Consider the following 26,055-nt stretch of genomic DNA (forward strand, 5'->3'; position numbering starts at 1 on the left):
TCAAACTGGTTCTTGGGAATCGGTCAATTGTGATGCTCTGTGATGCAGGGATCCATTAAGGTGGGATAATATGTATTAGAAAATATAACTAAAACCAAGCAATGACAGACTCAATGATTATTACCTGACTCCTGCTTCAACAGCTGATCTACATTTGTGGTCCCATCACTGGACAGGAAACTCTGGTCTCGTTTATGAAGTAGGGTATAATGTGCAGTCACATTTACATAGCATTTTCAACACAGCCAACCCGTCTGAAGAAGGGTCTCGACCCGAAACATCACCCATTCCTACTATCGAGAGATGCTGCCTGTCCCGCTGAGTTACTCCAGCATTTTGTGTCTATCTTTGGTTTAAACCAGCATCTGCAGTCCCTTCCTACAACTGTATTTTGATCTTCTCCACAAAAGTAAACACCTTCATTTTTGTTCAACCAACCCGCTTCATAATTCTAAAGGCATGCACCAAGCTTCATAATTCTGAAGGCTATTTTCCCAGGACAGCCTTTTCAGATTTTCTGATTATAATTTTTAATTCTGTTTCCTTGTAAAATTTTCCCTGCACCTTCTCGAATGCCTCTCTGTCCTTTAGTGAACATATGTTCTAAACATAAACAAGCTTAGCATATATCTCTGCTTTTCATTTATATTTCTTCAGAAATGCATCAAGTATCTGGCTTAGTATAAAAGTAAAAAATTGTCCCTAATGTGTGTAGGTTGATGCTAATGTGCGCGAATCGCTGGTCGGTACGGGCACGATGGGCCAAAGGCCCTGTTTCCACGCTGTATCTCTGACCTAAACTATCCAGATAGTCTTTAACCTAATGATATCCTTGGGACTTATGATCATAGAACAAATAGCCTCACTCCGAGTTATTGCTAGACTCATTTATCCAAAAACAAGACCTCATTTTGGCTGACGAGAGGACATTTTTTTAAAGGTTTCTCATTCTCACAATGAATTAAATATAACAAACCACATCACCCACACCAGTGTCACTTATTTCTTTATTTCAGGCACACACATCCCCATTGACAATGCTGGACCTTCTGTGCATGGCCAAGGATATAGCTTGTGGTTGCAAATATATGGAAGACAACCACTTCATTCACAGGTTGGCAATGATACCAATGATGTTAGTTTACAGAATCATTATCAGGTTGAAGAAATTGGATTTTGCTTTAATGAAATATATACCAGTTGTTTTTGCTTTATGACTAGTGAAGTTGTACTTTTTTTGAACAGGTAGTTACAGCTATTGTTATTACCACAGCTATGCTCATTATTTTTGCCTGTGGCCAATTGAGAAAAGCAGTTTTGAAGATAAGACTTGAGACCTGGCACAAATCCCATGGTCTTCTGGACAATAGTTATCCCTCACCACCTCTGAGCGTTGGACTACCTGCAGTCAAGGCTCGACAAAGATACCACCAAACTTACGAAAGTCTTCCAACTCGCTGGAAGAATGGTCAGCATCCTCTCCCAGGATGGCATTCCCATCATTAGGGCCCCAATTACACTCAGTTAATTCTGCTGTGCAGCCCACATTGCTGACTGGCCTGGTACCAGACTCCACATACAGACCACTTTGTTCCAAGCCCTGTGGCAGAAATAGATTACCAGGTGGACAGAGGAATGGATTTAAGGATGTCCTCAGAGACTCCATGGAGAAAGGCAATGATTCCTGGGAATCTCTAGCCTGTGACCTCTCAGAGCCTCTCAAAGCAGAAAGCCAGGATGCTACTTGGTCTGGCCAAGCTGGCCATCCATGAGTCCCGGCACTAGGTGTAAGAGGGCTCCACCCGAGCCGGCTGCCTGCCCCTTTTCCGGGGTTAGGTCCGCGCCGGGGTGGTACTTGAGCAGGACTACGTCCTGTCCACGAGCACCCTGGGGGATTTCCGGGATTGCTGAGCACTGCGGGGGTGGGGGGTGAAGTGCATCATTGACAAGGATGGTGATATAGTTGTGTAATGTTCAGAATTTAAGAATATTTGTTTTACTTGTTTTATGGTGGTGGGTTTGTTGGTATTGTTTTCTATTGTGCATATTATTGTAAATAATTGATCACATTTATTTTTAGTTTAAAAAAAAAGCAGAATGCCAGAATTCCAGATGGTTTTGAGCACCATGTATTGGAAGCTTTACGGAGGTAGTGGAAGGAACACACTACCTCACAAATTATTCACTGCCCATTCCTTCAGGCACAACCTTCCCCATCTGAGCAAGAGTTTACAGTTCCCATATTAGCCTCATTAGCCACCTCAAGCCCACAATAATGCGGTGGAAGCAAGGGGCCATCCTCGTCCACCCTTGCTTTATCAGAGAAAAGTTCTGGTCATTGTTTTTACAGTGGTATTAACTATTAATGTTGTAGTTATGGAAGTTCCCGTTATTTTTACTGTAGCTATGTCCATTATTACTTCTGCAATTCTGTCCATATATTAATGGTTATGCCTATTCTCAATTTTTGTTGAGTTTTTTATTATTGATATACTTATGACTATTAATATTACAGTACTGCCCATTTTATTAAAGCAATTCCATCCATTGTAATCAATGCATATTTTCCTCATTATGTTTGGTATGTCTATGATCTGTTACTACTGCAGTTCTGCAGTAATAACAGAGACAGTTATTGTCATTGCTTTGATTCTGTCCAACATATCGGTGTCAGATTTATCTAACTCTTTCGCTGGTTTCTCACAGAGACATTGCAGCAAGGAATTGTTTATTGACCTGCACCGGACCCAAGCGGGCAGCTAAAATTGGAGACTTTGGGATGGCTCGAGACATTTATAGGTACATCTTTGCCTGTCTCTTGTGTTTGGCTTGCACTGGATTTAGCTCTTCAAGTTGATGTCTGGCCTCGTCAATCCTTTAAATGCTGTTTACTGGAATACATCAATGCCTTGATATCACACCTTAATTATTAATATTCCATGACTGGGCATCATATCATTGTGCTGTTTGCTTTTCTGTGTACAAACCCTGCTAACAACTGCTCACAAGGTCACATAATATGTCTTGTGCCATCCTGCTACAATGTTAGTCTTTGACATATTTCACCAAATCATTCTCCTTCAACATTTCTCCCCTGTCATGTACCCAGGTGGGATACCTACTGGTTTCCATATATATTTGTCCAGTTGTAGCGAAAGAATTACCTATAATAGTTTTCTTCCCACAATCTGTGATGTTCTTAGTTTCCCTGCTACTACTACCACCTGAAACTCAGTGTGGGTTTCAGTCCGCACAGTGACAGCACCCAGCTACAGCCCAATTTGTTCTGCTATCTCCAATTTGTATTCAGGACCAGATGAGCAGAAATTTCCTACAGCTAAATATCCTGAACATTGCAGGCGTGCATTCCAATCCCTGCTGCCTGCTCAATTTTCCAGTTACTAACCCCGACAAAGAGATTTGTAACCCTGCGATAGACACAAAATGCTGGAGTAACTCAGCGGGACAGGCAGCATCTCTGGATAGGAATGGGTGACGTTTCGGGTCAAGACCCTTCTTCAGACTGAGAGACAGGGGAGAGGGAGGCACCTAGAAGGAAGGGCAAGATGTGAAAACGAGACATTAAAAGAGATGTAGATCAAGGATATAGATCTACATGTTCCTAGGAGATCATTGTTAACTAGGAGAAGGTGACAACAAAGCAAGCAGAGATAAAATGTAATCGGGGACAGTCAGACTGGTCGGAGAACTGGGAAGGGGCAGGGATGGATAGAGAGGGAAAGCAAAAGTTACTTGAAGTTAGAGAAGTCAATATTCATACCTTTTGGGTATAAGCTGCCCAAGGGAAATATGAAATTTAATTTTAAATCCTGGGAATGGATTTAAACCAAGGTGGTCACAAATCCATACCACAGCCTATTTCCACCTCAAAAACATGACCTGATTCCACCCTTACATCAACCGTTGCCGTGCCTTAGCCTTGCATTTCTTAGCTTTCACTGAACTCCTGATTGCCCTGGCTCAAGACAGACCCAATCTTATCTAAATGTTCACAATGGGTTAAGTGTGAGCAGCAAATTCCCATCCATTCATCACTCCTATGTTTACTAATCTACAATAGCTGCTAGTTGACTGATGTCTTCATCTTAAAGCTTGAATCCTTTCATTTCAAATCCCTCTGTGGTGTTATGTCTCCTTATCTCTGTAAACCTCCTCCAGCCCAATAACATTTCTAATCACTACACTCCCCCCTTTCCCACCCTGACACCGCCCCTGATGTTAACCTCTCCACCATTATACGAAGCACTGAAATCACTCTCCAACCCACCCCACCTCTCTATTTGCCTTCCAATTTTTAAGCCAGCCTTCAAAACCACCTGGTACACAAAAATGCTGGAGAAACTCAGTGGGTGCAACAGCATCTGTGGAGCGAAGGAAATAGGCAACGTTTTGGGCCGAAACCCCCCTGCCCTTTAAAACCAACTCTTCGGCCCAGTATTTCATAACCACTTTTGCCTGTACGGTTCAAATCTTGTTTAAAAATGCACCTGTGAAGTACATCAGGATGTGTAGGAAGGAACTGCTGCTTTAAACCGAAGATTGACACAAAATGTTGGAGTAACTCAGCGGGACAGGCAGCATCTCTGGAGAGAAGGAATGGGTGACGTTTCGGGTCGAGACCCTTCTTCAGACTGGGAGTCAGGGGAGAGGGAAACTAGAGATATGGAAGGGAAAGGTGTGAAAATGAAAGATCGAAGCAGACGATGATCAAGAAAATGTAGAATGGTCCATTGTTGGATGAGGGGATTGTGTCAACGAGGCATACAAACAGTAAAATTAATCAGGAGGACAGTGAACCAGGGTGGGAGAAGGGACAGAGGAGAACCAGGGTGGGGGAGGGACGGAGGGAGAGGGTTACTTGATGTTAGAGAAATCAATATTCATACCGCTGGGTTGTTGCTAAATGTGCTCCAGAAAGGCTGGTGATTATTTTTGTGGAAAGTGGTTCATTCCCAAAGCTTGGCTTAATTCTCAGATGTAATTCTCATTGCCTGATCTTTATCTCACTGTGTGTCTTTCCAGGGCGAGTTACTACAGGAAAGGTGGGCGCGCCATGCTGCCGGTCAAGTGGATGCCTCCAGAGGCTTTCCTTGAAGGAATCTTCACTTCAAAGACAGACACGTGGTAATGCAGCAGACACTTGTAACACTAGCAGCTCAAGGCAGATTGTGCCTTGTAGTCAGCATGCAAGCTGCTGTAGAGAAACTAATGCATGTTCTCCCTTTAGAGTCCAGAGATACAGCATAGAAAGTGGCCCTTCAACCCACCGAGTACATGCTGACCACCGATCACCTGTTCACACAAGTTCAATGTTATCCCACTTTCACATCCACTCCTTACACTCCAGAAGCCAATTAACCTATAAACCTGCACGTCCTTGGGGTATGAGAGGAAACTGGAGTACCGTTGGAAACCCATGTGGTAACTGAGAAAACGTGCAAACTCCACCCAGACAGCACCCAAAGTCAGGATTGAACCCAAGTCTCTGGTGCTGTGAGGCAGCAGCTCTACCAGCTGTGCTACTGTGCCACCTTTGTGGTCATTATGTGCCTCTGCAGCTCTGTAGAATGCCTTCCAGCGAGTTAAGCACACCTCGCTAGATATAATGAATTGTCTGCAGTAACTTAACATGGTGCCAAACGCATGTCAACGGGCTTGTTTACTGTCCACCCCATTCTCTGAATGCAGTTTATCAAATGCAGTCATTTCGAACAGAAATAGGCCCTTTGGCCCGACTTGTCCAGGCTGACCACCTTTATAGCTGATCTAGTGCCATTTGCTATGTACGACTCGTGTACCTCCAAACCTTTCCTAAATATCTACTAACATTGCCATTGCATCTGCCTCTGGGGGAACTGTGTCCCTATACCCCCGGATCTCCGTACTCTACAAAGTTCTCTGGGGCTCTACCATTTACTGTGCAAGTCCCGTCCTGGTTTGACTTTCCAAAATGCAATACCTCAGATTTATCTGAAATAAACTCCACCTGCTATGCCTCAGCCCACTTGATCCTAAGCAATGGGACACCTGTTCAATGCCCACATTTCTGATCGGAATTTTCTCCATGAACTTGACCCTCTTGCAGATTGACAACCCTGCAACCTCCCCGTGGCTTGTAGGCTTCAAACTTGAAGGACACTTAAGATGCCTTCACTCTGTCAACGAGGCTGCCTCTCGGCAGAACCTCTCTTAAACCCAAATTCTGCAAGGTTTAAGTTCCAAGACCCTCTTTAAATTTTTGAGCAGACTACCCAGCAAAGCATTCCTGGGCCACACTGAGGAATGTTACAATATTGGTCTTTTGAATAAATGAACGTCCCCCCAAGTTTCCTCTGGAGTGCATTAAAGGATTCTGAGGGAAATATGCGAAAGGAGGTAGTGGCCTTATCATAATGATTATTCCACCAACATTTCAGACAGATTTCATATTTTTGCAATAGACTAAACTTGCCACAAAAATGACACAAAAATAGGTGGTATCGTAGGCTGTGAAGAAGTTATGAAGTATAGTGGGATTTGATCAGCTGCGTAGGTGGGTTGAGAAATGGCAAATGGAGTTTAATGTTGGGAAGTCAAACCAGGGTAGGATGTTGCATGACTGAATAAATGGAAATTAAAAAAAAAAATAAATAAAAAGACCTGTAGACTCAGAAACCTGAAATAAAAACCAAAAACAGGTCAGGCAGCATCTGTGAAACTTTGAACAGAAATGTTAATTTTGTTCCTCCTGGGTCATTCTGACCAGCAAAGTATTTCTAGCATTTTATTTCATATTTGGCAATGCCACTACTTTACATTCTCATAGATTGGTTGTAAAACGCATTGAATCATTTTAAATATATACGTTCTTTCTTGTTCATAAATGTCCCTGCAGGTCATTCGGAGTGTTGCTTTGGGAGATTCTGTCACTTGGGTACATGCCCTATCCTTGCAAGAGCAATCAGGAAGTTCTGGAATTTGTGACAAGTGGTGGAAGAATGGACCCTCCTAAGAACTGTCCAGGACCTGTGTAAGTAATCTCGGAGAAGCACGTGATGAGATATTGGTACGCTTTCTAACCTTAAATGGGTGTCAGAGTGGCGCATTTGGTAGAGTTGCTGCCACACAAAGCCCGGGATCCTGGATTCAATCCTGATATTGGGTGCTGTCTGTGTGGAATTTGTACCTTTTCCCTGTGACCGCCTGGGTTTCCTTCAGGTGCTCCTGTTTCCTCCCATATCCAACGACGCATGGGTTTGTAGGTTAATTGGCTTCTATAAAATTGGCTTTAATGTGTAGGGAGTGGATGAGAAAGTGGGATAATGTAGAACTAGTGTGTACAGATGATCGATGGTCGGCGGGGACTCAGTGGGCTGCAGAGCCTGTTTCCATGCTCTATCTCCAATCTAAACTAAATACAGTAACATTAAAAACCAGTCATTGGGAAAATGTTCTTGACATTTTTTTTGAGTGAATTAAGCAGTAATGAACAGGTAATATGGCCTCATCTAGGATCAACCTGACCATTACAAATTGCATGGATGACATATGACATGAACATTGCTGAATAAAGATTATTGTTTAACACAGAGTCATTAATGATTATGAATCAATGTGAATGCAAGTGTTAGGAAATTGCATTTACACAACAAATTTCACAACCTCAGTGTTGTACAGCTGGGAAAGTGTATATATTGTTGTTGTTATATTGTAAGAAGCAGGGCACATTCATGCCTGCTCCCTCAATCATCGAGATCATGACATATCTTTTACTTCAAATACATTTTCTCACACGGACCCCATTTCCTTTCATTCTCTTAATATCCTTGCATCTATCCGTCAATGTTTTGAATGCGTTCAGTGAATGGGCCTTCGCAGCCCTCCGGGAATGTGAATTCCAAATATTCACTATGTTAATGTGAAGATATTTCTCCTCATCTCAGTGTTCCCTGAAACCATGACACTCCCCCTCATTCCCCCCCACTTCCCCATGGTCCTAGGTTCTCCTGCCAAGGGAAACATTCTTCCTGCATCCAGTTTGTTGAGACCTGTAAGAATTTTGTCAGTTTCACTTCTCTTTTTGTTAACTTGAAAGATCACTTGCCTGGTTTACTCAACTTCCAGGCGTGGAGACCCTCACCATCTTTGGAAGTAATTTGATGGATCCTCATTGCATGGCCCCGGCAGCATATATACTTTTTTAGATAAGGAGACCAGGATGGTACACAATACTGCAGATATGGTCTCCCAAGACCCAATATAATTACAGTACCACATCTTTACTCCTGTATTCAACAGAAAGCACACTTCCAAAGTAATTAATTAGCTGTATTAGCTGTAAAACACTCTGAGTTGCCCTGACATTATGAAAAGTACTGTTAAAAACTGTCTGTCTTACATGGAAGCAAATAAAATGTCCTGGAGGAACATTAATTTTTTTTAATAAATAAAAAAAAATTACTAATAATTAGATACTCAGTGGGTCAGGCAGCTTCTGTGAAGGTAATGGACATCTTAGGTCAGGGCCCTTCTTCAGAGTGATGGAGTGGAGGGGAAATAGATGGCAGAAAGATGGGAGGGGAAAGGGTGGGACAAGAACTGTCCAGAGATAGTTGGATCCAGGTGAGGAGATCAGTTACTTGAGCACTTTGTTTTTTGCTCATGATTCCAGACCTGCTGGATCTTGTCTCTTCCTTCTGCAGGATTTTGTTTAAAATATAGTACAGACTGGATGAACATATCTGTTTTTAACCTCCCTTTAGATATCGTATCATGACCCAATGCTGGCAGCATACTCCCGAACACCGGCCTGATTTCTCCACGATTTTGGAAAGAATTAACTACTGTACTCAGGTAAGGAGCCGTGTGTGTATTCAGTGGCGACTGTAGAATAAACATTGATGGGAGAAGGCAGCTGTGTCAAAAATGACTGCTGTACATTTCAACAAGAACCACACTGACAAAGCTCTCCGTTGGTCACCAGTTATGGATTACAGTTAACTTAGTTTAGTTTAGTTTCGTGTAAACAGGCCCTTCTGCCCATCAATGTGCGTGCCGACCAGCGATCCACGCATAATAACACTATCCTACACACACTAGGGACAGTTTACAATTATTCCAAGCCAATTAACCGACAAACCTGCACGTCTTTGGAGTGTGGGATGAAACCAAAGCACCCAGAGAAAACCCACGAAGGTCAGGGGAGAACGTACGAACTCCGTACAGACATCACCCTTAGTCACGATTGACCACGGGTCTCTGGCACTGTAAAGGGCCTGTCCCACTTTGCGTTTTTTTCATCGACTGCGAGCGTCAGTGACTGATGCCCGTAAAACCATCAAGTTGTACGACATACACGCTGACGTATGCTGTCTTGCGGGTGATGCCCGGTTAGGGTCAGGGTTAGGGTTAGTGACCACAGATGGGCTGTAAAATATTCTTCCTTCAATGCAAGGATTTTAAACGTTAATATATTAAAATTAATACAATATAATCAATTGTGCAAATGAAAAGATGTCTGAGTCGTTCAGTTTTATTTACAGATGTATTGGGCCGCTTCCAGATCCAATCACCGTCTCTAACTTTTCACAGGGATGGAGTGTAGACTGAACTCCCCTCTCCCCTCCACCCGCTCACACCCCCATCCCTCCTTCTCCACCCCCTACCATTCTCCCCTCCCCCCCTTCTTCCCTTCCACCCTCTTCCTCCCTTCTCCCTGCTCCACTCTTCTCCCCCTCTCCCTCCCTTCTCCCATTCTTCAATTCCTCCCCGCCCCACACTTTCCCCGACGCCCCCCATTTGTGGACCCACCCTCTACCAGCGATCCCCCGCACACTATCCCACACACGCTAGGGACAATTTATACAAACCTGCGCGTCTTTGTAGTGCGGGAGGAAGTTGGGGAGTGTTGTTGTCAAACTCTGCATTTATCCCATAGTCAATGTTACTAAAAAAGATAATGTGGCCTTTGTCCAGTACTATTAGTGGGATCTAGCTGCCACAGGCTGGGTCCACAAATGGGGAGGGGGCGTCGGGAAAGGGGGTGGGTTTGGAGAATGGGAGAAGGGAGGGAGAGGGGGAGAAGGGGATTTGAGGGGAGGGGGAGGGAGTGGAGAAGAGGGAGAAGAGTGGAAGGGATGAAGGGGGGAGAGGGGAGGAGAGAAGGGTAGGGGGAGTGGAGAAGGAGGGATGGGGCGGGAGGGGGGAAGAGGGGGGTGGAGGGGAGAGGGGAGTTCAGTCTACACTCACTGAATCCATCCCTGTGAAAAGTTAAAGACAGTGATTGGATCTGGAAGCGGACCAATACATCTGTAAATAAAACTGAACGACTCAGACATCTTTTCATTTGCACAATTGATTTTATTGCATTAATATTACTATATTAATGTTAAAAATCCATGCATTGAAGGAATAATATTTTACAGCCCATCCGTGGTCCCTAACCCCAATCTTAACCCTAACCCTAACCGGGCGTCACTCGCAGGACAGTATATGTCAGCGTGTGACAGGGCGCACGACATGATGAAACATCCAGGTATCGCCCCTGGATTTTGAACATTCCAAAATCCAGGGGCGACAGGGAAACACCGTGCATCACCTGCGCATCACTACATGCGTCACTACATGACCCGACCACGACGCGACAACCTCTTTTCAGGCGGTCGCTGAAAATGTCACCCAAGTGGGACAGGCCCTTAAGGCAGCAACTCTGCCGCTGTATTCTACATCTTGTTATTATACCTGCCTCAACTACTTCCTCTGATAGCTCGTTCCATACACCCACCACCCTCTGTGTGGAAAAACTATTCAAGTACCTATTAAATCTTTCCCCTCTCACCTCGGATGAATGCAGAATGGGAGTGGGTTGTATACCTGGAGTAGATTGCAAAGATATGATGAGCTTGTGCCATGGAGGAGTTTGAATATGATTAGAATGATAAATTCAAAGCAAATGTTGTTGTGGGAATCAATGAAGTCAAATGGTGCTGAACTTTGAATGAGCTTCTTTAAGGAGGATGGAAAAATATTTTTTGCAACTTCACAGTATTTCGTAATCGCGGTTACGCAGAAAAAGCGAGTCCAATTTATGAAGTGTTACTAACAATGATAGGCTCACATTGAAAATCATGTAATTTTATGTGTGATTAGTGTTGGCTAAAGATACTAGGAGGAGTATGTCTTCTCCGCTCTGGAATGGTGCCTGTGTGATGCTTTACATTGAGGCCAGGACAATATTTCTTCTGGAAAGTGGGAGGGTAAGGAAGTTGGGAGAATGGAGATTGAAAGAGGTATTGAGAAGTGGTGTATCTGTGGAATTCTTTGCCACAGAAGGCTATGGAGGCCAATTCAGTGGATATTTGTAAGGCAGAGATAGACAGATTCTTGATTGGTACGGGCGTCAGAGGTTATGGGGAGAAGGCAGGAGAATGGGGTTCGAGGGAGAGATAGATCAGCCATGATTGAATGGCGGAGTAGACTTGATGGGCCCTAAAGGCCTAATTCTGCTTGGATTACTTATGAGTTGTGTTGTGTTTTGTGTGTTGTCTTCAGGATCCAGACATTGTGAACACACACCTCCCTGTTGAGTATGGTCCCTGCTCTGAAGAAGAAGGGAGTACAGTGATGCGGCCTGACAGCGCCAACAGCCTGACACCCCTGAGAGTCAGCCCAAGTCTTGCTCCTCAAATGGCTGAGTTCCTGCACGCCGGGCCAAAGCTGCAACGTCCTCAGGAGTTGTCGAAGAGAGACAGCTTCGGCGGCAACGTGGAGACGGGCTCGTTCGGCCACCGCTGGCTCTGCCAAGATGCCGAGGCCAGTCCCCACCCCAAGGCTAAGCCCCAGCGAGGGCAGAAGCTGCCAAACCATTCCAAAACCCTGTGGAACCCTACTTACGGCTCCTGGATCTCCGAGAGCTTCGGCAGGCCAGCGGCAACGGCGGCAACGACGACGCCGGTGGCGGCAATGGCGTCCGAAGGGGAGGGCAAGGCCGCGTCCTCCCCCGAACATGAGGACCTGGGCCTGGACTGCAACGGCAGCTCCCCGCCCAGCTCGCCGGAGTCGCCCTCCCCCATCGCTCACTACCCGCCTCTGGAGATAGGAGGGCTGGCGCTGGCCAAACTGCAGAGCTTCCCCTGTGGGAACATTAACTATGCTTACGACGGTCTGGGCTACGACACTGAAGGGGAGCACCCTTCCTCGATGGATGCGAGTGACGAAGAAGGTCTTGGGCAGAAGGCCCTGCCTCTCAATAAAGAAATGCATGGCCTGGGCAACCCAGAGAAGTTGGCAAGAGACCGCGACTCAGGCCTTTCACTGTCTGAAGACCTCAGCATTACCCCCGTGTAAAGTAAAAATCACCCATGTCAGGAACGTCACACGGATTGACCAAGTTCAGTCAGACTGCAGACCAAGTAAAATATACAGTGCCCTCCATAATGTTTGGGGCAAAGACCCATCATTTATTTATTTGCCTCTGTACTCCACAATTTGAGATTTGTAATAGAAAAAAAATCACATGTGGTTAATGTGCACATTGTCCGATTTTAATATAGTCCATTTTAAAACTTTTTGGTTTCACCATGTAGAAATGATAGCAGAAATTATACATAGACCCCCCTCCATTTAAAACCAAAATTAATAAAAATGGCCTTTATTAAAATCTGACAATGTGCACTTTAACCAAGTGATTTTTTTCTATTACAAATCTCAAATTGTGGAGTACAGAAGCAAACAAATAAATGATGTGTCTTTGCCCCAAACATTATGGAGGGCACTGTATACCATTTCCATTGGGCACTGTGTCCAGATTGTAATGTAGCCGCCTTTTCAGGTCTGTAAATCCTTACAGGGCTCAAGGTAGACTGGAAGCTATCATTTAGACCCCAGTACGAAAAGTACCACCCATTATATCTTTGTTTTGCTGCCCGTAACATTTATGGAACTTGAAATAGCTGGCGCTTCTGAGTTTTATTACCCCACTTGCAAACCTCCTCGGTGTATGTGGCATAATCGATTAACTGGCAAATCTGCCCAGTGAAGTAATCCCACACGATCGAGGGGAGCAGTTCAAGTCCCTGCACAGGGCTGAGATTCAGAATGACAATCTCAACAATCAGAAACTTGCAACAATCACCCCAGAGGGGGCAAGAGCTGGGGATCTAACACCTAAAGGCCACATGTTTGGGAGAAACCTAATAAATTAGCACTACGGACTGGAGCTATCTAATCCAAATCTCCTCCCAACTACAATGACCTATTTTACAATAGTATTCTTAAAATTGCTATGAGGTGCATGTCTTTGGATTTTGCATTTAGATAAAGTTAGAGGCTCCCTGCAATAGACATTCATATAATAACCAAGATGACTTTTGATAAAAACACTTATCAACACTGGTGTTCAAGACAGAGGAAACGTGTTGAGATAATTGAGTGCGGAACTGAAACCAATGCTGTAACATGCTTATTGTTCTCTCAATGCCTTGAGCCTTGTTTTGAAAGGTTTCTGACTTCTGATAGAAGACTCCCTTTATCTTGAAATGGGATAATGAACCTATGGGAAGTATTGGGCAGTATCATAAGCTTTGTAAACGAGGGCTTGTTTCATTTTTCTTTGACATAAATCCCAGTAATAGGTCAATCACCTGGTAACTGAGGCACTTCAAACTATTGCTTAAAGAGCAAATACTAATCCCTTCTAATCCAGTGCTCCAGGTAGGATCACAATGCCTGCCATTGAGGTGTCTTGCAGCAAAAAAGGTTAGACTCTTTGCAAATAATCTCTATACAAAGCATTTGAATGGATCATCTAATATTTACTTTCTCTAACACCTTCACACATTCTTCTCGAAGGATCGTGATCACAAACAAGTGTTCTTCATTTATTAACAGTACCTCAATAGTTTGTATGGTACCACCTACAACGTCTCTTATCCTCTCCTTCCCTAATACTCCTTCCTTGCTGTCTCCTCTCTATCTAACACTCACCATTCCTGTCCAACAACTCCCTATTCTCCCCTTAACATTTCTCCCCACTTTCTTCCCTAATGCCCAACATCCATGCTCCACTGCCTTACCTCTCACTTTTTCACTCTTTTACCTCCCAAACTCACGTTCCACTTCCACCTACCTCCACCACATTGCCACACCTCTGCCTCCATCCCCCCTGGTGCTCCCCCTCCGTAACCTCACTCTCCTGTTCCTTGCTCTTCCTTTTGCAGTATCATTCATGCTATTGCCCTTCTCTAACCTTCTCTCCTCTCCCCCTCCTCTAAGTACCTGGTTGTTGCCAAAGTTGTGGCATACAAATTCCTTGAATATTATAGTTATATTATAGATGTGAAATGTTGTTGCTGCATTGAATAATTCAATGTAGTTCATTCTTGATATTAAACAGCACCAGGTTCACCATAAAGTCTTCAAATAATGTGTATATCTCAGGTAGTTTCTGGTGGAGGTTTTCATTGGATCATTTATGCATGAGTTGACATAAGAACTCTTTATCATTCCAAAATAGTTGTTTTCTTTTCTTAAAATATATATGAAATTTTAGCAAGATGAATTCCACATCAGTATTATAAACGTCAAGAATTTCTGATATAGATGGGTAGTACTGGTAGACTAGCACTGTTAACATGGCTACTATTTTTTGATAGCACGGTGGCTCAAAAAATAGCCCTGCTGATTCACAGTCCAGAGACACTTGTCCTATCCTGACTTTGGGGGTTGTCAACAAAAGGCTGCAGGTTCTCCCCTTGGCTGCCTAGGATTCCTCCGGTGCTCTGGTTTGCTCCCACATCCCAAAGACAGGTTGCCGATTAATTATTTAGCCACGGTACATGACCTCTTGGTATTGTAAGTGGCAAAGGGTAGTTGATGAACAGGTGAAACAGAATACGCTTCAGAGCTGCAGGGCTAATGGTAGGGGATGGGTCTGATGCTGATGGGAGCTGGCAGGGACCAGATGGGTGAAATGGCCTCTATGTATCATGATAAGTAAATACCAATCATTCATTGTAGATTAGATTCAGAAATACATGCAGCTGGATATAACATTAGTTTTTATGTACAATTGCTGCAGACAGGTATATGGAATTGCAGCAAGGCTGTAATTAGCAGAGGTCCAGTGAAATATCTAACATAACCATTGACAAGTGAGGCTGGAAAATGACATGTGCAGGACATTGAGAAGACAGCCTTTCAATTGCCATTCCAATCCCCCAACCTTACACGCTGTTTCTTGTGTCTTTTATCTGAGTTAGAGCGTAGAAGCTCTCTGGAAGCTTTGCTTTGGAGGAAATGTTTGTTGCCTGTCAGTGGGCAAAGGTCAGGCTCCCTGAGGTTGAATTACACCCCAAAGTGCAACCCTTTACAAAACAATCATTCTCTCTCGTTCCCTATATGTTTGCAAAGACAACAAGAATAAAAAGAAATAGAATAGAAGGGTTTCGGCCCGACATGTTGCTTATTTCCTTCGCTCCATAGATGCTGCCGCACCCGCTGAGTTTCTCCAGCACTTTTGTCTACCTTCAATTTTCCAGCATCTGCAGTTCCTTCTTAAATAAAAGGAAAAAAAATGGTTTCAATTGCCCTATGACTTTTCCCTTTTTGCCCTTAGCTCTGAATTTAGAAAAATTCTGGTGAGCTGGCATTCTTAATTTAACACCAAGTTTTCTATAACTATTTGTAGCTTTGGACCTTAACTGGCTTTTAGATTAAATTTAGAGGGTTGGTGGGAGGGGATTAACTATTGAAAAGTACAAAAATGTGTCAATAATACACATTTTGGATGCTAACAATAGAATCTTTCAAGCTGTATTATGTAGTTAAACCACTGTGAAGTAATTTAAAAATAATAGTTATTAACACTGTTACAGTTTATAAGAATCTTGCTACTGGTAGAGTTTACTAAATATCTAACACGTTTAATTAACTGCTATTAAAGTTGTAGCTGGATCAAGATGCCTTAACATGTTGTTCTTGTAACACAAATCAATGCCAGGAAATTGGGGTTCATTGATGCTGACAATGATATATATTATTCGCAAAATTGGAGTAAATCTCCAATAATCTGGCACCCAATTGTTTAGACATCCAGTGGCCCAATGTCTGGTTCCCTCGGTCCGGAAGATGAGCTGGGAATCCTGAATACTAACAGGGTGTACGGTCTGAGCCAGGATCTGATTGCTCAAAGCAAATTTGACATTCAGTTTCAGTTTTGCGGAATAAGATTGATCTAACCCCAACTTGATGTTGTTGCCATGTTACTGTGAATAGTTTAAGCAATCTTCAGCTTTCGTTCAGGCGGTCGATTATTGTTTGGCAAAAAAAAAAGTCGCGATCACTGTACAATATTAACACAAGTTGGTTCTTTGATTTTGTGTCTCGTTTAACTTCTTCGTAATGTCTGTACAGAAGAACGCTTCAAAAACTGCACTGTTTTCATTTAAATTTATTAAAGCTTATTAACATTAAACTTCAAGCTCCTGTGAAAGTTTCTTTGCCCATTCTGCTGCTCCGATTGGAACGGAAGGATACAGACCTGCTGAAACTGCTCAGAGCGAGCGAAACGGGTTAGCGGTGGGCACTTCTGCAGCTTACTCCAGCGTTGCAAAGCCAGGAAAGAGTAAGCATCTGCCAGCATTTCTACTTCAGCTCACAGTTCACACCACACACTGGAGGCATGACGAGACCGTACAGGTGGTAGTGGGAACAGTCTGCATAACTGGATCTGCCGCGTTATGAACATTATGGAACTCAGAAAGCCGTGCCAACTGTGTGTGATCTTCCACGTGGATTGTTGGGATTGACCAACAACGCACCATTGCCATTATTTAACACTGTATTCTTTCAAATTTAGACATCCACTTTCCATTTAGACTCCCCAATAATCCAGCCCGCAAACCCTACAGAGTAGTGAATTCCAGAGATACACGGTACCGCACTGTAAGAAGTTCCTAACCATCTATGCATGGAAAATCCAACCGCAAGCAGTCTCCTGCTTCACTGCCTCCTGACATGCGCCTACACATTCCATGTGAGTTGAAAGGAGTGTTTTATTGTTGAGTTTGAAAGAAAGTTTTCACTGATGAAAGGCTGGGTTGACAGTTGGCGGACTTCACCAATACCACCACAAAAAGTGAGAAAGTGAAGTATGAGAATACTCCATTCAGATATAATTTGATCACTGAACCAATGAGCTGTTTTACGACAGTGGGTATCAAACAATACTTTGGCACAGAGCCACATGAAGACATGAGAGTAGGTGACCAGCTCTCGGTCCAAGACTCAGACATATTGGAAGAGGCTTATGCTTGCAATTTTGATTAAGACCATAGTAAATACAATAAAATTTTATTTTACAGCCCATTTCCTACTACATATTACAAAATCACACTCTTAACAATTATCAGTAGTGTTCAGTAATAAACAGTGGCAATTCCTCAGTGCTCATATTTGGCAGAATATCCAGTGTACACAGATTAAACGCGTCTCCACCTTAATTACAGGGTGATTTTCCGCTTTCCACAAAGTCCTGTACAATCACATTTACATCTCATCCCCGGCTACCTCACAACAAATAGAAATGGTGGAGAACACCATATTTGCGGACTGAAAGCTGTCAGGATGTTCATGATTCCATTAGAGATTATGGCTCTCCTTTGGCAATCCAACAAGTCCAGACCTCAATTGGGACGCTTTTCAGACATGTTTCTTGGAGATGGGACCTCGATTGGAAGACGTTCCACTCTCAAGAGGGGATTTTGGGCTTGGATTCAAAAGTGTCCCTGAGGTATCCTAACAGTGACCCAAGGCATACACTTCCAATAAACGGATTGTTTTAATGCATATATTTCTTTTTGCTCTTTTCCTCTGCTTCTCCAATGCCTTTCTCTTTCTAAAAGTTGCTTTCTCCTTGCTTCTCCCGTTACTCCATGACCTTAGCCTTTATAGTTTGCCCCTCATGCTCTATTGGTCCATCACATAGCACATCATGGAGCTCAGCTAAATTCCTGGATTAACTGTCTGGAGAAAGTTGGGTTAAATTCCATTGAGGCACTTTGAGATTTTAATCCAATTTTAAAGAGCTGCCATTAGTGCAGATGACCATTAGAACATGAACATAGAACAATACAGCACAGGTTCATGATGTGTATATGGCCAATCTGTGCTAACCATGATGCCTATTTAAAACATATGTCTGCCTGCACATGAGTTATATCTCTCACGATAGACACAAAAAGCTCTGGTCAAGAAACGTCACCGATTCCTATTCTCCAGAGATGCTGTCTGACCTGCTGAGTTACTCCAGCATTTTGTGTCTATCTTCGGTTTAAACTGGCATCTGCAGTTCCTTCCTACAGTTATATCTCTCAATTCTCTACATGTTCATGTGTCTGTCTAAATACCTCTTAAATGCTGCTATCATATCTGCTTCCACTGCCACCCTGACAGAGTGTTCCTTCTCTCTGTACAAGAAACTTGCCTCCTAAATCTCCATTAAACTTTCCCTCTCTCACTTAAACCTGTGCCCGCTAGTGTTTGATATTAAGAATTTGGGTTGCGGTAAAAAAAACACCAGGCTTATTAACAAGAAGAAAACATCTTATCATTTATCCAATTTTAAGTTTGGAGTTCATAAGTAAGTCCCCAAAGCCCTTGTAATTTTCATAAATCCCCAGAGATACTGCGTCACACCTAGAATGTTCCCGTGTTTAGGGATCTCGTCGATGTTAGTCCAAAATCCACCGCTTGATGGGATGTGGATTCAGATCTCTGGTTTGTTAGGACAAGCCTCTGTGCAGTCACTGAACCGTTGTATCACCACCATGGCTCCTGAGCTATGGGGGCTAAATGTAACTGATTGGAAGGACAGCCATGAATGCCTAAACACTCTTCAAATATAAAGGCCTCTCCATTCACGAAAAAAGCCGCTGAGAACTTGAGAATGGACACTCACAGTTACTGGTCCGTTTCTCTTCTGGTTCAGTGGATGAAAGGCCAGTGTCCTAACATTAAGTCAGGCAACTTGATATGACCATCAGTAACAAATGATTCCAGAAAAACAATCGTACAGAGGTAGCACCTTTGATTTCAGACTTCAGCTTGGACTGGTAACTGATGTAGGTTTTCTCAGGATTGCTGGGTCACTACATGCAGGCACTGATCTATAGGCCTGATTTGCAAGAGAGTGCAGGGCCGGGGACCAGAAACCTTATAGGAACATCAAGCCACAAGGTCAGCTCCATTGTAGGTGTCAGCTGCTAGAACAAGTACTATTACAATAAGTCAGGAGATCAGGAAAGAAACATCGGCCTTGGAGGAGATACAGCGAATATTCAAACAGCAACTTTCACTTACACAGCACGTTTAACAAGTCAAAATGTCCTGAACTTCTTCACAGGAGTAATATCAAACAAATCCTGACACTGAATCACACAGATATATAAAGTAGGCAGCTCAAACCTGGACAAAGAGTTTGGCTTTAAGGAGTGTCTAGAGAGGGAGGAAGGAGAATAAGAAAGGTGGAGAGAAGTTTGCAGAGTGGGGAGTGGGGTGTGTCAGTGTTATAGAGACATGTGTGGAATACATCAGTGTGTCCAGTGAGGGATGTGGAATATATCAGATTGTCATAGAGAGGGGTTGGGATATATCACTATGTTGCAGTCAGGGTAAGGGGTGTATCAATGTTATTGAGAAGGCTGTGGAGTGTGTTAGAGTGTTGTAGTTTTGGGTGTGGGATGTGTTATAGAGTGTTATAGAGAGGGGTGTGGGGTGTGTCGGTGCTGTAGAGAAGGATGCAGAATACATTAGAGTTTTATAGTGGATATATTAAAGTGTTACAATGACGGGTGCTGTATGTATCCATGTTATGGAGAGGGGTGCAGATTGCATTAAAGTGTTAAATAGAGTATGGTATATATCAGGGTAGACACAAAATGCTGGAGTAACTCAGCGGGTGAGGCAGTATCTCTGGATAGAAGGAATGGGTGTCGTTTCGGGTCGAAACCCTTCTTCAGACTGATGTTAGGGGATGGGGCGGGACAAAGATAGAATGTAGTCGGAGATAGTAAGACCAGTGGGAGAACTGGGAAGGGGAAGGGGATGGAGAGGGAAAGCAAGGGCTATCTGAAGTTAGAAGTGAATGTTCATACCGCTGGGGTGTAAACTGCCCAAGCGAAATATGAGGCACTGTTCCTCAAATTTGTGCTGGGCCTCACTCTGACAATGGAGGAGGCCCAGGACAGAAAGGTCAGATTGGGAATGGGAGGGGGAGTTGAAGTGCTGAGCCACCGGGAGATCAGGTGGGTTAAGACGGACTGCGCGGAGGTGTTCAGCGAAATGATCACCGAGCCTGCGCTTGGTCTCGCCGATGTAGAGATGTTGACACCTGGAACAGCGGATACTGTAGATGAGGTTGGAGGAGGTGCAAGTGAACCTCTGCCTCACCTGGAAAGACTGTCAGGGTCCTTGGATGGAGTCGAGGGGGCAGGTAAAGAGACAGGTGTTGCATCTCCTGCGGTTGCAGGTGAAAGTACCTGGGGACGGGGTGGTTTGGGTGGGAAGGGACGAATTGACCAGGGAGTTTTGGAGGGAGCGGTCTTTGCAGAAAGCAGAAAGGGGTGTAAATGGGAAGATGTGGCCAGTTGTGGGATCCCGTTGGAGGTGGCGAAAATGTTGGAGGATGATATGCTGTTATATATTATATGGTATATATCAGAATGTCTTGTATGGTGGGGGAGTTGTGGTGCATTGTTACAGTGGGGGATGTGGGATATAGAATGTTACAGTGACGACAGTAAGCATATCAGATAGTGACCAGAAGGCTGACAGAGTTACACTGGGGGTTGTGGGCCTATCAGACTATTCTAATAAAGGGATATGAGTATATCAGAGTGGTACACTGGACTGTTAACAGTCTGATATAACCCAGACTGTTAAGACTATGTTAACTAGGTGGTGTTGATTTTTTAAACAAGACCTTTGTATTGGAGCATTTTATTGTATGCAGATTTTCTACTAATGGATCGGCAATTGGGCTCAGCAGTAGAGTTGCTGCCTTACAGCGAATGCAGCGCTGGAGACCCGGGTTCGATCCCGAGTTTGTACGTTCTCCCCATGATCTGCGTGGGTTTTCTCCAAGATCTTCCGTTTCCTCCCGCACTCCAAAGACATAAAGGTTTGTAGGTAAATTGGCTTGGTAAATGTAAAAATGATCCCTACAGTTCATGTTTTTGCAGCCTGCCACTTGACAAACCAACAGAAGGAAACATATGGATCAGTTGTGGCTATCCAAAATTTAAAAAAAAAAAAAATCCAGATGATGATCTGAAGAATGTTCAGAAGGAAGGTTCTTTAGTAACTTGTCAGTTTCTTTGTTGAACTAAATTACGGCGCATGTTGCAATCAAAAGCGCTTGAACAATTGGTTGGGAAGAAAGCCAAACTGTAAGAAAGACGACTGTAGGGTAGTGTTAATATGCAGGGATCGCTGGTCAGCATGGACCAGGTGGGCCGAAGGGCCTGTTTCCACGCTGTATCTCTAAACTAAACTAAACTAAATTGAGTATCAATGGTGTCTGTTATGTATCAAAGAAAATTATCTCACAACAGGAAACATCTGGGGCGCTTGTTTGTTTGCTTTGCCTTTTAATTTGCAGTTGCCACAGGCCACATTAGTCAGGATAATTTTTGAATGATTTGCTATGTTAGTGTAACACATCTTTCTCTATGCCTGTCAGTACATTGTGGTCCATTTCGTCAGTAGCTTGTCACAGGTTTAGTTTAGTTTAGAGAAACAGAGCGGAAACAGTCCCTTCGGCCCACTGAGTCTGCACCGCCTAGCGGATCCCCGCACATTAACACTAGCCTTAACACACACACACACACGGGACAATTGACACTTATACCAAGTATACAAACCCAAACCAATTAACCTACAAACCTGTATGTCTTTGAGATGTGGGAGGAAACCAGAGACCTCGGAGAAAACCCATGCGGTCACGGGGAGAACGTACATACTCCGTACGGACAGCACCCGTAGTCAGGATGGAACAAGCACTGTAAGGTAGCAACTCTACCACTGTGCCGCACTGTAAGCATGGTCAGATAGGTCAATATAACTAACAAAGCCTTATCTAACTGGCTTTGATTGTAAAGTTACAACAGTTCAACATGAGCAGTGCCCCAAGACCTACCCCTGATCCACGGCTGACACAGAAGCAAAGCTGAGTTGATAGAATACTAAAGACAAAATCCCAGGCGCTTCCTTTCGAACAGGGAAGCTGCCCATTTTCTCTGATTGGCATAAATATTTTGAGGCACATTTCTGGAGAACAGTGGATCTTTCCCTGGCTTCCTGACCAATATTTACCACTCAACCATGCATTTGGTCATTGCCTTCTGGTTGTTTGCCGTGAGGATGTTGTGAACAACTTGGCTAGTTGCTTTTCATATAACAGTGACCACATTTGAAAAGTTCTCACTTGGTTGGAAGGAGCTTCGAAACATCCTGAGGTTGTGAAAGGTGCTAAGGAAATACAAGGAGGCTCACAGCAAGAATACTGGGCCATTTCCTACCTCAAACACCTTTTACATCGGGGGGTGCGGGAGTCGGAGAGGTGGGAAGCAGAGTGGAGCCAAGAAGGCTGGGAACAAGTTATCTTTGGCTGCCGCTGCTTCAAAACTAGCCACCAGGAGGCAGAAGAGAGCACTTGCGGAGGGAAGCTGGTAATGCATCATAAACGAGCCTTATAAATATTCATCTGTCCCCATCATCCATCAGTAAAAAAAAATCAATCATTATTGTTATCAAAATATATTTCAAGGTGAAGGCAAGAGCGATCATTTGCAACTGTTCTGTAATGGCAGCAACTATATTTCCCACTTGACAAGCATGTCACTTCACCATGTGTGGTCCATTTTCTTTAGGGCATCATAGTCACAGTGTGGATCCCACATGCAAGATGGAGCTTTGGGTTATTAGAGAAACTGTAATTTTCTCTCACAGTCTATCTCTGTTATTGCTCACTCTCTCACCAGCGTGAATAGTAGCAATGCATCCACATCCAAAGACCTCGTCAGATAACCATCTGGGTGCCCATTGGAAAACCCAAGGCAAAGAGGAGTCTCTGGCCAGGAATCATCGCTGGTCCTCCGAGATCTTGGATGCAATATCAATCATGTTGTCCAGCCCCCAGAGATAGCCATCTTCCCTGTTGCCTTCTTGCCACTTCATCCGATGGTTAAGTGTCTGTCCATTCGGCAGCTTTCTGGTTTTGCCAAAGTCGATCAACCAGATCTTGGCCAGCTCGTTCTTGTCATGGATGAACAGCAAGGAGCTCCCAATAACCTGTGTGAAGTGGAGAAGATTGGACATCAACAACAGGGCTCCTGGATTCAGAACCCCCCCCCCCTCCCCCACACCAAGATGAAGTCCACTATCTCCCGAATAATTGTGAGATTTAAGGGATTAAGCACAAAGAAACAATTGCCTAAATGAAGAGATTTTTAATGGAGGTGTCCTACAGGTTTAGGACATGAGATACAGGGAGATTGTTTCCTCTGCTGAGAGTATCAAGAATAGGTGCACTTGATCCTAAAAGTCTTTGAGGAGAAAAACAGGCAGCTTGTAGAAATCTGGAATTCTCAAAGGTTGTGGATGTTGGGGTTTACTTGGACCTTTACCAACAGTGGGGAGGTCATTGGTGGGCCAGGTTGTCAAGTGTGACTAGTACAAGGTGGTGAAACAGAGTGGGGGATGGGGGGGGGGGGGGGGCGGGGGGAGGGGGACTGGGATGGGGGGGGGTGGGGACTGGGATGGGGGAGGGGGACTGATATGGGGGGGTGGGGACTGGGATGGGGGGGTGGGGACTGGGACTGGGGGGGGGGACTGGGATGGGGGTGCGGGACTGGGATGGGGAGGAGGGGGGGGACTGGGATGGGGGGGAGGGGGGGGGGGCGGGAGAGGCTAACCAAGAATTAACTGGCTAATTGCCACATCATCAGAGGCCGAATGATTTATTACAGGACTCATGAATGGAGAAGAATTGTGTTCATACAGTATTAAAACAGAGATTTCCACAAGTTTTATTTGTGATGTTAACAATTGAAACATAAAAAATAGACGCAGGAGTAGGCCATTCGGCCATTCAATATGATCATGGCTGATCATCCAAAATCAGGTCCCCGTTCCTGCTTATCCCCCATATCTCTTGATTCCGTTAGTCCTAAGAGTTATATCTAACTCTCTCTTGAAAAATCCAGTGAGGGGGCCTCCTCTGCCTTCTGTGGCAGAGAATTCCACAGATTCACAAATCTCTGGGCGAAAATGTTTTTCCTCATCTGAGTCCTAAATGGCCTATGCCTTATTCTTAAACTGTTCCCTGCCTCACCTTAGATCTATGCTTCCTGGTTCTTGCTTTAATAACCCTGGGAATTCACCTTATTTATGCCCCTCATGATTTTATACATCTCTATAAGGTCACCCCACTATCCCCTACACTCCAAGGAAGGGGGGGGGGGGGGGGGGGGGGGGGGTAGGGGTATCAGCCTCTCAGAGGCCTGCCCAGCCTCTCCTTATAACTCAGCTCCTCGAGTCCTGGCAACACCCTTGTAATTCTTGTATAGGACGGAAACTACAGATGAAGAAGGGTCTCAACCCAAAACGTCACCCACTCCTTCTCTGCAGACATGCTGCCTGTCCCGCTGAGTTACTCCAGCATTTTGTATGCTTGTGCAATTCTTTGTTTTAAAACCCTATGAATAGAAAAAATATTTATTTTAAATGCTAAGAAAATCAGGCTTATGATTCTGGAAATCCTCCCTTTACATAAGGTCATTAGGTCATAAGTGATAGGAGTAGAATTAGGCCATTCGGCCCATCAAGTCTACTCCGCCATTCAATCATGGCTGATCTCCCCATCCTAACCCCATTCTCCTGCCTGTAACCTCTGACACCTGTACTAATCAAAAATCTATCTATTTCTGCCTTAAAAATATTCACTGACTTGGCATCCACAGCCGTTTGTGGCAATGACTCCAATGATTCACCACCCAATGACTAAATATTTTCCTCCTCATCACCTTTGTAAAAGCAAGTCTTTTAACTGAGGCTATGATCTCTAATCATAGAACATCCTCTCCACATCCACTCTATCCAAGCCTTTTACTATTCTGTTCTCCCCATGAATCTCATGAACATAAGGCAATGGCAACCCACCTAAGATACACACAAAATGCTGGAGTAACTCAGCGGGTCAGGCAGCATCTCTGGAGAAAGGGAATAGGTGACGTTTTGGGTCGAGACCCTTCTTCAGACTGAGAGTCAGGGGAAAAGGAAACGAGAGATATAGGTGGTAACATAGAGAGATATAGAACAAATGAATGAAAGAAATGCTAAACAGTAATGATGATAAAGGAAACAGGCCATTGTTAACTTTTTGTTATGTGAGAAGAGTACAGACAATTATATGTTATTCCGATATACTATGTAAGGTGTCCTTGAGATGTTTGAAAGGCGCCCATTAAATAAAATTTATTATTATTATTATTAGACAATGAGACCCTGAAGAAGGGTCTCGACCCAAAGCATCACCTGTAGGCACAAAAAGCTGAGTTACTCCAGTTTTTTGTGTCAATCTTCAGTTTAAAGCAGCATCTGCAGTTCCTTCCTACACAATGGTTACCCACCTCATGCATTTTGAAGAACTCAGATGATTCCAGGATTTTCCGAATCTTGAGCAGTCGCACCAGGTAGGTTTTCTTCAGGTTCAAAGAAATCAGAGGTATAAATTGGTCAGTCACACGACATGGGCTGAGCTAAAGTAAAGTCTGTGGTGGTTTGAGTTAACGTCTGTGGATGCTCTCTTGGACAATGAGTCAACAACAAACACGCTCTTTGTTCACCATCTGACCCCCTACCCACCCACCCACAGCCCCTGACCCAACATCTTCCCCAAGCCTCACTCCATCTTGATATTGGTGGTTTATTCCTTATTTGATCCTCTAGCTCCCATACTGATCTCTAAACCTACTGTCATAGTAACATTGAAAAGATGAC

General features: G+C 44.0%; 2 protein-coding genes and 1 long non-coding RNA gene across 6 annotated transcripts in view; 1 reads left to right on the forward strand and 2 right to left on the reverse strand.

Annotated features, from left to right (window-relative positions):
* Window positions 1-16,472, forward strand: part of ltk (leukocyte receptor tyrosine kinase) — a 168,450-nt gene extending 151,978 nt beyond the window's left edge. For all 4 annotated transcript variants that reach the window (XM_033026776.1, XM_033026773.1, XM_033026778.1 and 1 more), the window contains 6 exons: window positions 1,017-1,114; window positions 2,707-2,799; window positions 5,044-5,145; window positions 6,896-7,030; window positions 8,763-8,853; window positions 11,551-16,472. In XM_033026776.1, the coding sequence (XP_032882667.1) occupies window positions 1,017-1,114; window positions 2,707-2,799; window positions 5,044-5,145; window positions 6,896-7,030; window positions 8,763-8,853; window positions 11,551-12,345 (1,314 nt within the window). In that variant the 3' untranslated portion in view covers window positions 12,346-16,472. The remainder of the gene's footprint in view (window positions 1-1,016; window positions 1,115-2,706; window positions 2,800-5,043; window positions 5,146-6,895; window positions 7,031-8,762; window positions 8,854-11,550) is intronic.
* LOC116976822 lies at window positions 178-21,289 on the reverse strand. Its single transcript, XR_004413057.1, has 4 exons — window positions 21,220-21,289; window positions 20,941-20,948; window positions 9,091-9,095; window positions 178-187 (listed from the first exon to the last, which is right to left on the reverse strand). It is a non-coding gene; the product is annotated as an uncharacterized LOC116976822 (long non-coding RNA).
* A 730-nt stretch (window positions 21,290-22,019) lies between these two features.
* The window catches only part of LOC116976823 (inositol-trisphosphate 3-kinase A-like), a 70,782-nt gene continuing 66,746 nt past the window's right edge, over window positions 22,020-26,055 (reverse strand). The window contains exons 6-7 of the mRNA XM_033026779.1: window positions 25,686-25,757; window positions 22,020-23,346 (exon numbers count right to left, since the gene is read on the reverse strand). Of these exons, the coding sequence (XP_032882670.1) occupies window positions 23,137-23,346; window positions 25,686-25,757 (282 nt within the window). The 3' untranslated portion in view covers window positions 22,020-23,136. The remainder of the gene's footprint in view (window positions 23,347-25,685; window positions 25,758-26,055) is intronic.

Source organism: Amblyraja radiata, chromosome 9 (genome assembly GCF_010909765.2).
Source record: "Amblyraja radiata isolate CabotCenter1 chromosome 9, sAmbRad1.1.pri, whole genome shotgun sequence".
Taxonomy (NCBI): Eukaryota; Metazoa; Chordata; class Chondrichthyes; order Rajiformes; family Rajidae; genus Amblyraja; species Amblyraja radiata.